The sequence below is a fragment of the Sinohyriopsis cumingii genome, chromosome 7, assembly GCF_028554795.1.
Source record: "Sinohyriopsis cumingii isolate HCF-2022 chromosome 7, ASM2855479v2, whole genome shotgun sequence".
Lineage (NCBI taxonomy): Eukaryota > Metazoa > Mollusca > Bivalvia > Unionida > Unionidae > Sinohyriopsis > Sinohyriopsis cumingii.
Window position 1 is genome coordinate 103474533 of NC_142967.1, and position 14765 is coordinate 103489297.

At 38.5% G+C, this 14765-nt stretch overlaps 1 protein-coding gene across 1 annotated transcript in view; it reads right to left on the reverse strand.

The window, feature by feature from the left end:
- LOC149795848 (uncharacterized) overlaps window positions 1-13887 on the reverse strand; it is a 33503-nt gene extending 19616 nt beyond the window's left edge. Inside the window, exons 1-2 of the mRNA XM_089964146.1 lie at window positions 11621-13887; window positions 8779-8977 (exon numbers count right to left, since the gene is read on the reverse strand). Of these exons, the coding sequence (XP_089820272.1) occupies window positions 8779-8977; window positions 11621-13828 (2407 nt within the window). The 5' untranslated portion in view covers window positions 13829-13887. The remainder of the gene's footprint in view (window positions 1-8778; window positions 8978-11620) is intronic.
- Window positions 13888-14765: the final 878 nt, after the last annotated feature.

Consider the following 14765-nt stretch of genomic DNA (forward strand, 5'->3'; position numbering starts at 1 on the left):
TTTTCTTGACTCGTACTCGTCTGATAAACTCGACCTTACTTTTTCTACCAGCGTCGATAATTTAACGAAATCCTCGATTTGATCATCGCTGACATACGCAAGCGATTGGTACATGGCAATCTGGATTTTCTTTATAAACTTATATTCGGATGGTAGCGTGTACCTGTACTCGAGTTTTCCTTGGACGATCGTTTCAAATTCGGACCGGATTTTACCTGCGTCCAAATCCGAAGATAAATTTATGTTTCTGTTTTTCAGATCCTCGATAGCTTCGATGATGTTGTTTACGTTTTCCTCGTTCATTTATATTTATATTTGTAATCTTCAATTTCAAAAATCTTCGATTTCACTTTCCGAATCGGATATTATTGGAATATAATAAAATTCGATCCATGAGCCGAGTTTGTAGGAGAATGTCGCGTTGATTATTTTTTCTGTCACACGTTGCACCGATGCTGGATTAATACTAAAATATCTTGCAGCGGCATTCATCGATGTGAATACAATTTCCTCATTTATTTCTCGATTTACTGATTTAACTGCCTTAGCTGGTCGCCGTACGCCACCGGCATTACCAAATTTGGAATTTTCACTCGGAGTTACCACCCGAAGATTTGACAGTTTGTTGTTAAGTTTATCTCCGTCGATGTGGTCGATAACAAGACCGACTTGTATTGGTCCGTTGAAACATTCGAATACAAACTTATGAAAAAAATAACTTGCGCATCTTCGTTTTTTGTTTTTGTTGATGGTAAAAACAAGATAACCTGAATTACAAACCCTACCGATCCGATTCTTCGTCTTAATATTCCTAACGATACCATCGGACGACGACTCGTATTCCGTGATCGTTGGATGAGATTTAAACTCGCATGTCATTGTTGTTTCTGGAATCGTTGATTTTGGATTCATATATGATAATCTATATGTCTAAATCGTTATTTGCTTTGAATCGATTAATATAATCTTCTTCGCATGTTATCACCGACGAAGATCTTTTTTCGTAATATCTCCGCAATTCCCGATAATTCTTTCCTCCACATGCCAAACACAATCGAGTTTTCCCTCGCGTGCCAACTTGACAAACTAAGCAACGTTGTGGTCCTTTACTGCCACGCCGAATCGCATGTATATGAGCGCTGCAATAATCGCCTCTGCAAGATTTGTCACAATTATTTGTTGAGCCGATTAGTATCCATTTGCAATGCATATAATTTAAACATATGTCTAAAATATAATCATGGATATATTTGATCTTGATGATGCAGAATATATTATTCCTGAGGTTGATCGAGCCAAGAAAGAGTTCTTCGATGATGGAGCTGTTCACACTTGGTCGACATGGAAAACAAATTCTATTGATGCTACGATGAACCTGGAGCGAGCTAAGAAAATAATCGAGCATATAAAAACCGAACACAAAGAAGAGCGATTTATCTTTGGAATAAAATTTATCGCACAAATGCCTGATGATACCTGGATTATTCGCGATAAGCGAGATCCTGTGCGTGGTGGTAAGAAAAACGTTGTTTTTGATAAAAATTCTAAACCCGGATTGTTACTGGGAATCGATCGCCCTTATTATGCTAGATCCTATCCAGCCAGCGCTGTTGTTTATGGAATTTATCGGCTGAATAACAATCCGGACGTAAAAAACCTACCTGCGATGAAAGAATCACCGATGATAAATTGCGTGGCTGAGCGTGTTATCGAACATATGAAAAACGCTCGACGTGGATCTGGTTTGACACAATTAAGGTTGGATAAAATTAACGCGTGGGCGAAGACTGTCGCTGATGGTGCATCGGTGGACGATGTAGCTGCGTTGAGTAAAAAACTTAAATTTCCAATCACGGTGAAAACGTTATCGGGAGAAATATTATACTCGTCGCCGTACAGATCCCGAGGAGCACCAATCGAGATTATCGATCATAACTCCCACGCGTGGTCGCATTCGGTAATGATATTTCCGCGGGATCGTGTGGTTAAATTTTATCCCGTGGAATTTTCCACGGCGGATGTTGCGAAAGATAATTCCGATGCCATGTTTAGATTTATCAAAAAATTAAGCGCATCTGATCCAATATCGATATGGATGTTTTCGAGCGAGGAAAGATACGATCAATTTATCCTACCATGCGGTGATATTTACAGAGACGAAATATTACACGAGTCGATGAAAAAACTCGCGGTGAAATATTCTTCGAATCCCGATCAATTATTAACAAATTGCTTTAATTCCGTCTGTTGCTGCTCACGCCGCTAGAGAGAAAAACTCGTGGAAGCCTACGAGGAACGAATTCCTCGCTGATATTCAACTTAGTTGTATCGAGTATGGCCATGGCGGATTGTGGAATACCAAGTACGATTTCGAAGATATGATCTCCGTTGACATGAGTGCGTGTTATCCTGGAAGTTTCCTTGGATATGGCAATTGTGCAGATTATTTTGCTAAATTCGGCCATCCTACCAGCGAGATGACAAGAGTAGCAATTAACGGACCATTGCCTGATTTTGTCATGACCGGATTCGCTTGCGTTACGTCATTCGAGTTTGCTGAAAATCTACATAAAATCTGCTACATTTGGTTTGGCAAGCATTTCTCTCAGCGCCGTTGGGTCCCTACGGTGTTATTGAGATATATGCTAGATTCGTCGATGTTAGTGTCGTTGACGGTGAGCGAGGCGATTGTATCTTACAGAAAACAGATCGAGGTGTGCTTGCCGACGGACTGTGACAACGCGAAAGATATAGGAAGAAAAATAATCGGTAAATTTACTCAAGGTGGATCCGTTGATCACAAACATCGACACGCTAGATTATTTATCAACGACGCCGAGATGGATTTTATAATCGCAGATACGGTATCACGAGGAATATTTTGCAACAGAGAGAATATTATCATTGATGGAGCAAAATTAGGTACCGTGATTAGTTACCTTGACGGAGAATCAGCGCAATATACGCATTTGCGGTCGTCGATGCTCGCCTATGTAAGTATAAATTTACTCTCGATGATAAATAAATTTTCTGATATCGCAGTAAGGGTCGCGACGGATTCGTTTTATATCGATAAAAAATACCAAGATAGGTTGGAAAATTTAATCACCGATGGTAGCTCATGGGGAACCTGGAGGATAAAAAACGAGGATATCCTAGATTATTGTGAAGACGCCGATGTCGAAGATTGCGATGAATTTCATCGGGGTAGATTTGAAAAATCTTTGATTTTGGAATCTTCGGCGGCCGCATCTGCGTTTGACCCAATTTCACGCAGCAAATTCGTTTACCTAAATGGACCTGGTGGTAGCGGTAAAACAACGCGAGTGATAAATTTATTTGCAAATTCTGACATGATTGTATTAACTCCGACACATAGATTAGCACGAGAAATAAGGCAGCGTGGCGTTAATTCTTGCACGTATCACAGTTATTTCAAGTATAGTGGCGGATCATGGGATTCGGTGCGTATGGGAGACAAATATGTCAACAAAATCATAATATTTGATGAGATTTGCACAGTAAATTTAGATATTTTAAAATCGATCTTGACTTGGCTGGAAGGGAAAAATACCGCTGTGATAATGTGCGGTGATCACGGCCAACCTAATCCTATTGATGGCGAATCGCCTCACAAATGGCTCAGAAACTTTGTTGACTATTATGAGGAAATCGACGCTGATTATAGATCTACAGATATTTTGTTGACCGAATTCAAAAAATTGATTCGATTACAACCGAATAAGATTCAGTGTGACGTCATGAGGAAAATAATCGACGAGACTCCGATGAACGAGTTTCTAAATTTGTGGCGTCCCGATCATCTGATTGTCGCTAGTAGGAAAATTATTCGTGATATTATTCAGGAAATGTTATTCAAACTACATTGCGAGAAATTTCCAACGCTGCAGGTACCGCTATGCTATAGGCCCACTGATACTAGGCGACAAAATATTAATATTATTTTGCCATGTGGAGAGGAAAAGATTTTGGTCCTGAATGATATTATCTTCGTTGATATTAATCTCGTTAATGACGCGATAAATGCAGAAAAATCACCGTGGAAATTAGGCTACGCAACAACGATACACTCGTCACAAGGATTGACCGTAGATGGACAAGTTTGGATCGTCGATGACAGAATTTCTTGGTCAAATTTGGTATATTTGGCCGTGTCGAGAGTAAGAAAATTATCTCAGTTAGGACGAATTCGAGTAAATTATCTCAATGACGCTGGCGGTAGTTGAGTATCTTCGGGGACTATTTGTAATTCTTCCTTGGTAAATCCGCGTTGAGGCGCTAACGAATCTAGGATATAAATCACTGGTCTTCCTGACGATCTTGTTACGGCGGATATTTTGTGAGTTGTGACGCTCCAGGTTGGGTCGGTTGCTCTTTTTCTGCCTCCTTCAGCCTCGCCTTCTTTATACAAATATCTGACTGTGACGCTACCTAGTACAGGCTGAATTGTGGAATCTCGCTTTAGGGGTATATTCGATTTTGTAATTGCAATTGCGGGTTTCATTGCTATTGTTCGAGTTACTTCGTTATTCAGAGCGTTAATTACATGAGGCAATCTTGATACCCAATCGTGAGATCGATTATCCTGAATAAATTCACGCGCGTATTGGTATCCGAATAATCGTTCTGCGAGAGTTTTATTGAATCTTTCGACGATAGCTTGATTGTGATGAACACCTACGATACCGCGTCGGATTTTCACATTATTTTTTTTCATCAATGAAGTAACCGCGCCAAGAAATTCTCGACCTGGATCAACCTGAAGAAGATTTGGCCATGTCAACGGGGATCGTGAATAAATTTCATTAAATGCCTTAGCAATTTCCGTCGCTGTTTTATTCGATAATGGCTCTGCTTCCTTGTACCTGCTGGTGATATCGACGATGGTCAAAACGTATTTGTACGTGACGCCGTCAACGGTATCGTGAGGAAGAAACATAAGATCAGCCTGATGGACCTCATTAGGGACACTGACGGTAAAACTCGCGTATGGTATTTTTTTAGGCGGAGGGAGATATATTTGCCAAATTGCCTGTTTTGATAACCACGATTCTGCGAAGGATGATTTTACTTTAGCGGCTTTAGCGAGTTTGGCAATCGCTGATTTTCCTCGCCAAAATCCTCGCGGAGAATAATATATCTGCTCCATATTATTTACCAGCACCGAATACTAATTTGCCTTTCATAGCGCCTTTTATCAACCAAGTTGCCAATTTTTCTTTGAAACTTTTATTAGGAATCGCGTCTAGTGCGTGAATTAGCTTGATATCAGCGAGATGCCTTTGTTGTAAATCTCCGCTGCGATATGCAAGATCGTGGTAGTAACAAGCTTTATCGATAGAGTTTACCGGATCTTCACCTTGCTTTGGTTGGTCATTATCGTCGAGTCTGATATCGAGCCCCGTTCCGGGTCCACAATAATTATACCCTGGCAGATGCCTTTCTCCGGGATATTTTGCCCAGGGGGTCCCAGGTAGATTTGTCAAGGAGGCTGCGATATGTCCTCCGGTTCTTCTATTTCTTTTTTTACAAATCTGAACTTGCGCGTCTTACAAACTTCGCATTCACCTGAGATCGCATTTCTGTTGTTGCGTGTAACGATTTCGGTTGGATTTATCGTAGCTGTGTGCGTGCGGCACTTAACACAATATAGATCCATGTATTCTAGTAACATGAATGTAATTGATTTTTCAGCCACGAAACGACGCGAGCAGGTAAAACATCATGCGGAATTACCGAATTCGATTAGAATGATAATCATCGGTCCATCTGGATCTGGTAAGACACAATTGTTACTGAATTTGATCATGCGATGGCTAAAATGGGACAAATTGTACTTGGTTGCACCATCCGTGGACGATCAACGTTGTTATCAAGTGTTAAAGGAATTTAGCGACAATACCGACGAAGGCACAATCGAATTCATCACAGACATCAATGAAGCTCCATCCGTGGAGAATTTGGACGGCGATATTAATAATCTTGTTGTATTCGACGATGTTATGCTGGAAAAGCAGACCAACCCGGCTAGGATATTCTCGCGTGGCAGACACAAGAACACCGATGTTATTTACGTAACACAGAGATATACGCAGATTCCGAAGGTGATTAGGGACAATTGCAATATTTTATCGGTGTTCAATGGCGTAGACACGCACACGCTGAGAAATATTCATCAGACCTGGTGCAACGGTGACATGGACATAAATAAATCTAAAAATTTGTTCAGTCGCGCTCAGGCAACGCCGCATGGTTTCATCACGATAAATCTTCATGATCCACACAGTCGGTATCGAATTGGTCTTGATCAAATTTATTCATGAAAAAGCAGCCCCACCATGCAACAAAAAAATTAACACAAAAATTTATTCCCTGACATTTATTTTTCCTGTCTCGAACGCTATATTTACTAACACACACGGCGCGACCACCCGATGCACTTGGTCTGGAATGCACGAAAATTGATCTCCGTAGAAGGCTGTAAAAATGAAATCCGAGGCTTCTACGGAGAAAGTTCGCGTAGGAAGCTTTATTTGGCCTGGAAGCACTGGTCTGTACAACTTCCCTGCTGCTAGAGACTCACCTACAGACAATCATGGACAGATTCTCTGTGACGCCTCCAACTAATTTGGACTCACAATCAGCCTAGGAAAGACAGAAGTCCTATTCCAGCCCGCCCCAACCACTGTCCCCTCACAACCCTGTATCACCATTGGCGACACGTAGCTGAAGAATGTGGACAGTTTCAAATACATTGGCAGCACAATATCTAGTGACGGATCACTGGACAAATAAATCACTGCGAGGATCCGAAAAGCCAGTCAAGTACTAGGACGACTTCGAACCAAAGTTTTGCAGCACAAGGACATACGCCTGTCAACAAAGATGAAAGTGTACAATGCAGTTGTCCTCACGTCTCTCTTGTATGGCTGTGAAACGTGGACACTCTACCGAAGACATATCAGTCAGTTGGAACAATTCCACCAGCGCTCCCTAAGATCCATTTTGCGGATCAGGTGGCAGGACCGAATCACCAACCAGGAAGTCCTTGACAGAGCCAACACAACAAGCATCGAAGCCAAACTAATCCAGGCCCAGCTTCGTTGGACTGGCCATGTCATCCGCATGGATCAAAGCAGAATCCCAAAGCAGTTGTTCTATGGCGAGCTAGCCCAGGGAAACCGAAACCAAGGCCGCCCTCATAAGAGGTACAAAGACAACCTCAAGATGAACATCAAATGGACAGACCTCCTACCCCGACTGCTCGAGATCGCTGCCTTAGACAGAAGCCATTGGCGAGAGCTGACCAGAAAAGCCTGTTCTACCTTTGAGGATGACTGCCGCCAGCGTCTTCCTGCAATTCGGGAGAGACGTCACAGAACTGTATCACAAATACCACCAACCACCGGTGTCCCATGCCCCACCTGCAACCACCTGTGAGCATCGGAATTTGGACTCAGGAGCTACATGCGCGTCCACCGTTGAATGAGATCGCACAACTTCTCTTCCTCGGCTCGAGAGACTACCATTATTATTATTATTCACGTTCATCTATTTATATATATTTTCGTCTTTTCCAAAGTTACTTCTACAGATGATGAATCAATCTTTCTCCAAAATTGATCTTATTACCTCAAACTTATTTTGCAACAATTGACCTAATTAGGATTAAAAGCTTCCTTGCAAAGTATTCATCCCGATAGATACATGACTAAGTATACTTCACAAAGGTATAAAAAGAAGAGAAATTTAATATAACTCGCAAGACTTGTGTTATAATTGTACAGGCAAAGCAGGAAATACTGGAATTGTATAAGATAACAGATGGAATGTGGATAGATATTCAGCTTTTATATAAAAATGTAAAGGAAATCTCAAGAGCATTGATTCAAAGTTAGCTTCTCATTTGGTGAAAGTTAGAACAAATCATTAAAGAAAATGTACAGCAATTGATAGCACATTTCAAAGCTTTAGGCGTGGTAAGTAATTTTAGACCTATCCATAGCAATGTTTGCAAAAGATTTATACAAGAACATGCAGTGGTATTGATGAGCATAATTGATAAATCCGTTTTAGGACGAAGTTATATGACAAATTTTGCAAACTGTTTGCTTGGTTTAAATACGAAATTAGGAAAACAACCTATTTATTTTAGAATATTGATGACATTTTATTTAATATACAAATATTTAGCTTACCTTGAGCCTGCAAGTGTAGTAATGGTTTATATTTCATTTCGCGGCTACAAGGATGCAAAGGGAAGGACTTAGAGGGAAAATATTATCTCTTTGAAGAGTTATATTGTACTATACAATACAAGCGAATTTGAATAGGTAATATTACTTATGTATTCAGCTAGATAAATTTCCATGTCATGTAAAATGACACCACATTATTGGTGGGGAACGTTTGCAACATTATTGTGCAATAGTTTAAATAATTTTTTGTAGACATGCACTTTTTCTACCGTTTTCTTATAATTGTATCGGTTAATTAGCACAAAGTGTTGTTTATAAACACTTAAAACAAAAATAATGTAGGCCATCAAATTAGTGTTGAAAGCAATGAGCGTGATGATAATGTTCTGTGGTTTGAGATATGTTTATAAAATTGAATGTGGGATTAATGCAATGCTTCAAGTATATTAGAAAGCCACTGTCTCAACCCTTGATTTTATGAGCCTTGTTTCATTTTGGTGTTGAATGAATGGAAAGGGGGATTTGTCTATGAAGTATATAACGAAAATATGTAAAATACCTGTTGTCACTGGACATATATTCGGCATATCTCGGCAGTTATCATTGTAAGGATTAGGAACTTCGCTCTGCCGGCACGTCCGACTACTTTCCCCTTCTCTGTAGGTATATTCGAGTTTCACTCGGGGAGATAATATATATTCCGTACCGTGAGGCGGTCTGAGCTGATTTCCAACAGTTGCTTGCACATCAACGTGAACCTTGCTCATAAAAAATGTATAGCATATTGAGTTCCAGAGGGCTTAAATCGGGTAATTCACCTATTTCGAAATATATATATATGTTTAAGTTTGTCGCCGTCGATACATTTCCTTCTTTGTACTATTGTTTGGCCACCGTGGAGCAATTTATTTTCCTTAGAGAACAATATGGTGACCTTTGGATGAAAGTAATTGAAATCAAGTGATATTGAGAACATATACTTACTACTGAATCGGATAGATGATTGATAATATTACCTCTACCATGATAATAGTACCTCTACCGCATCAAGAAAGACGATTCCATCCTTATAATGTTCTGATCAGTTTCAGGCTTGTATTTCTCTATTCTCTTTCTTAAATCTGTTTCACAAGATGTCTACTAGTAATATTCCATTTGTACAGGAACAGGGACACTGCTACGATCAGTCCAAATCAGCTGGTAGACACAATGAGAAAATAATGGCTTGACCTAACATCACTTCCAAAATTAAAATTATTGTTTGTCAAAACGAGCGTAGTGATTGTGTCTGTAATAGATGCCTGTTATTATATTAGCATCAGCAGCAGCAGGGGTAGTAGCAGTAGTAGTAGTGGTAGTTTAGTTAATTAACTATAATGGAGATTTCACCTAAGAAGTATGGAAATGGCATGTCATGGAAATGTGCTATTCTTTCAATCTTTTTGCAATTTTCAGTCTCATATTTGAAATAATACTGCCAAAATTAAATGAAATATAAACAATTATAGGATATGTAATTCTCCAATTATATACTACTATATTCACATATGTAAATCATCATAGTCATATTTATATATTTGTACCCCAACACCGCTCTTATAAAATATAAGTGAAATGTTTTTTAGTTCAAACTTCAGTTGCTCCATAGCTTCTAATCTTAATCAAATGTTTCTAAAGAAGTCATCCAAAGACTTACTGAAATCTTGTATGAAACGTTTATCTCCATATAAAAAGATTTAAAAAGAATATTTTCACATGTTGTTATGACATATAGGTATCAAGTAAAGGAAAAATGACTTTTAATCTTATAACGTGAATAATATCTCTCAATACGCTTCTCCGTCTAACGTATAAAATGCATTTTTGGTGGGACAAAGATAAAGTTCATGACATATACAATGTTGATTTTCGCAGTCCTCTTCGCCGACTAAGCTCTGTGTTGGAATTTTCTTCTGACAAACAATGACGCCTAGAAGTATTAGGTATAGAGCTATGGGAATGTATTTTAGCCTTTATTTTTATGTATATCCATATTTGCCAACATTGTTATTAAAACGATACACTTTGTACCGTGCTCGATTCGTTTGAATTGAACTTGAATAATGTATAGTATTTAAAGCGAATATTATCGTATACCTTGGCAGAATTTGAACAATTAATATAAATCTGGTGTTATCATAATTTTAAACATGAAAACCCGACTCATCTAAAACACAAGAATGTTTGTATCTCGACTGTGAATGTTATGTGTACCTTCAAATAATGAGGACGATGTGCTATCATCATGAATTCATATGAGAAACATAATAATTAATGAATGTCTCATTAGAACCTGACGATTATGTCATTGTCCGACTACTGTATATCTAGGCACTTTTCGCTAGAATTTTGTAAACCTTGTATCGACTGTTAAAGGTGCAGAAGGCGGAGGGTGGAAATTTCTAAACAACATATATCTCTTCATGGGTTAGTCCATGGGTTAGTCCACGCTGAAACGTACATCCGTGAGATATTATGTTTTTAGTGTGGGTGGATCATTGATTTCGGTGTGGTTAGATAATTAGACAAGTTGGTTGAATTTGTTGTAGTTGTTAGTTTAACAGCATTTTTTAGATCATGATAGGCTATACACTGCGGACAGTATATGTAGTAGAAAAAAACAATCCGGGATAGCCCTGCAAAGAACCCCCTATTGACGGGAAGCTCCTGACAAGTTTCCCACATTCGCAGATCACGAGACTCGATCCCTCTTGAACAGATGAGAGATGTCCGTGATCTGTACAGGCCTTATGCCTCTCGGTCACACTATTCCCTCGAGGTAAAGACACTAGCAGTATTAAGAGTATTTGTTGTTGTTATAGGGTTTAACGCCATTTCTCAGCACAGGATAGGCTATACATGGCGGCCAGTATAACTGGTGGAGGAAGAACCCTGGAAAACCCAGGGAAGAACCACCGACCCACGAGAAGCTACTGGCAGGCTTTCCCACGTACCCACGCTAGCCGAGTCTTGGACTCGAACCCACGCAGACAGAGGTGAGATGGCAGTGATCTGGAACGGTGAGCGCTTTAGACCACTCGGCTACTCGGGGCCCCATTAAGAGTATTAATTATTTAATTAAAAGACAAAGACAAACTAGTCCTGGTGCAAATAGCGACATATATATATATATATATATATATATATATATATATATATATATATATATATATATATATATATATATATATATATATATATATATATATATATATATATATACTACCCATCATTGTTATTATTATTATTATTATTATTATTATTATTATTATTATTATTATCATCATTATCATCATCATCATCATCATCATCATCATTGAAATGCAAGTATTGCTCTTTCTAAAATTATAGCTGAACAATACCTGTTTGTTTTTCTTGCTGACAGCTGGAAGATAAACCTCAAATCGTTGAACAAATATCTGATCATATTGTTGATGCGGTGCAATCCATTCGTGCTCTATTAACCACAGACTGTCTGGAATCTTAAATGTAACAGTTTTCCCGGCATAAAGATCATCCAGGTTGATATATGCTTTATCTCCCGGCTTCGAAGGCTTTGTAGGAATGCTCAGATATTCTAAAGAGGTTATGCATGTGAATTTATTTCTACTCAGAATAGATGTTATTGATTTTTTAGCACCAATGCACTCAGGTGGTACAAGCCCTTCTTTATATTCTAATATATCGCATAAAGAATCTATGGCAGATAATACAGATATTTTGTGGGATATCATTGAGAAAACTGATTGCAACTCCAGCATGGCAAGTATGTCAGGGTTGTCAGCATGTGTAATCTTTGTTGCGTCTAAGTCTGAAGTTATCGCTTTAGCCGCCTGGAATGATGTGAAAGCCCTCATACAAGCCGAAAGGCTGTCCAACAGTTCAAACTGGTAATCGTAAATCTCTTCATAGATGGTGATCAACCTTTTAACCTGTACTTTTGCATTCGGACAGGTTCTTTGTGCAGCCAATATTGTCTTGGTTATACCTGAAGCTATCCCAGAGGTTGAGTCTAAAATGTCACATGCTTCATCAACAAAGTTCTCCCAACATGCACTTATTGCACTTAAGTCTTCTTTTGCAATTGCTGGCTCATAATTTTCGTAAAGCTCAAAGAATGTATTTATTGGAGCTTTAAGGTCACCTGATGACGATGATACTAATGCAGTCTGCAGATTTTTTATCAAATGGGAAATAAGGTTTAAATATATGTCATTTTTACTGAGTTTTTCAACATATTTTCTGGTCTCAATGATGAGGCTGTCGAAAGCCTCTTTTAGTTTGGCTGCTTTAGCAACATTGACCATGGCCTGAGAGACTTCCTTAGTTGCATCAAGTATGCCAGTTGCAGTTCCACCTGAAAAGATTGCTTTCAATGGATTACATGCTTCTGCTATTGCAAAGCTTAATACTAGAGCGGCTTCTATCTGGTCCCCAATCGCTGCCGCCAAGGCTGCATTCAGTATATCGTTCATAAGAATGTCAAGTGTTTTAGATGATTGTTCTGATGTAGTTTTGTACTTTACTAATGTGCTAGTAATGTCATTTATATCAATTAGAGCCTGTGTCCTGTCGAACTCTGCTACTGTTTGGAAATAGTTCCTGAGTTCTGCAAATTTATTTGTCATCGCTAATTTAAAATGTTGTGCCACAAGTGATAAGGTATACTGTGTTGTTTCACCAATATTTAAAATCTGCTCAAATCGTTTTTGTTTTAGGAATGCCTCATAATCTATGCTTGTGCTTATTATCTTGGTATTAGTCATGTTGTTTTTTCCTGCAAGATACAATGATAACGAATTTACTATATTGAAAAACGTACACTCAGTCCTGTTCAGCGATAGGAATTCTGCAGTATCATCACATGATAGCACACTCTTGTAAGGCAGTAATTCTAACACTGGACGTAGAGATTCAATATTATCGTTTTTAAGGGAATCAAATAAGAAGAGGGTGATCTCTTTAATCCATTTCTTGATATCGCTATCGAAAGCAAAAAGGCGTGCCATGAATATCTCTGGTTTTAACATCGATTTCATCTCGTCCATCTGTAATGATTGCAAATATATCCTCATTGCATTTTTCAGCAGTTTGGAAAAGCTGTCTTCCCATTTATCTCGTTCGGCATAAGTCAATAATATTTCGATTTTATCTGCTACCTTCGTCCATACCCTCATCATGCAGATATTTTCTGTAGATGAAACCGGGCAGATTCTATCAATTTCCTGTCGAAGTCCTTTCGCATTGATATTGTCATGCAATAACTTCATCGCAAAAAATTCATCGAATGACGTCAGATTGGAGAGCGCTTTTAAATATCTCCATAATGGTAGCAAAGGTTTAGAACATTCAAGTTTTGCAATACGAGGATGCATGCGCCATGGTCCGATATAAAGACTAAAGTAATTCGGATAAGAGAGGGACATGGAACTAAACGTATTTTGTATTCTTAGGAGATCATCCATAATAAGGCTGCCAATGGTAACAAAATCTCTGAATGCACATATAGGCTTATCGTCACTTTTTGTTTCTTTGCAACTGTCCTCTGCGATCTTAAGTTTCTCCGTCATATTTAAAGAGCGATATAATGTCCTACCTATCGTCTTTAAATACTCATCCCATATAGCTTTAAAATCGTTTGGATGCATAGTAGCATTTATTCCTGGAAGGTATAGACTAAGGCAAGCGAGTTTATTAGAGACCGTTTGGAAATTTCCTTCATCGCATAAACACATCAGTACCACAAGCCAAGATATAGAGTACAACCTCATTTTTGTTCATACAAATATGTCGCTTACTTCAGCAACTTCCGGTCGGTACTTTCCTTGAAGATAATGACGTTCCGAATTTATAAGCCAATGGAGGTGCTGAAAAAATTAGAAGATATACAGTATCATTACTTAGATTCTTCGCTTAGTGGATTTTAATAATTTCAACAAGATGTTAAGATACTATATTATATATAATTTGCAACCATAATCTCTCTTAAGAATAGTGTTATGTCTGTCTCTATCACACAAGCAAACACGTCTGGTTGGTTTAATTCCCGCATCCCATCCAGATCTAACCACGTACTGCAATAGTTAACGGTCCTGAAAATCTTTATCATTTCATCTCTATCAAGAATATGTACAGTGCAAATAATACATAGGTTTTTTTTTCTTTCTTCCAAAAGCAATTAGTTCCACTGTTTTTCTCATCTGATCACATCCATTTAAGCGTTAAGAGATTGCGAACTAGATGCAATATAGACATACATCCTCCCTCCGAAAGTATGCAAAAGCATGTGTTACTATATTTGTATACAGAAATTTACTTACTTCAAATTGACATCAATGCACATATTATATGGACAATATGAAGTTATTACAGTTAACAGTATATAGCATCCATCCGTTGGACCAATTTGCTAGTCTCGTAGCTTACATCAACCCCAGCGCTACTATAATACCTAAAAGTATAGAGTAAATCGTCAGAAGCTATCCGTTAGCACAACCGCCAATGGTA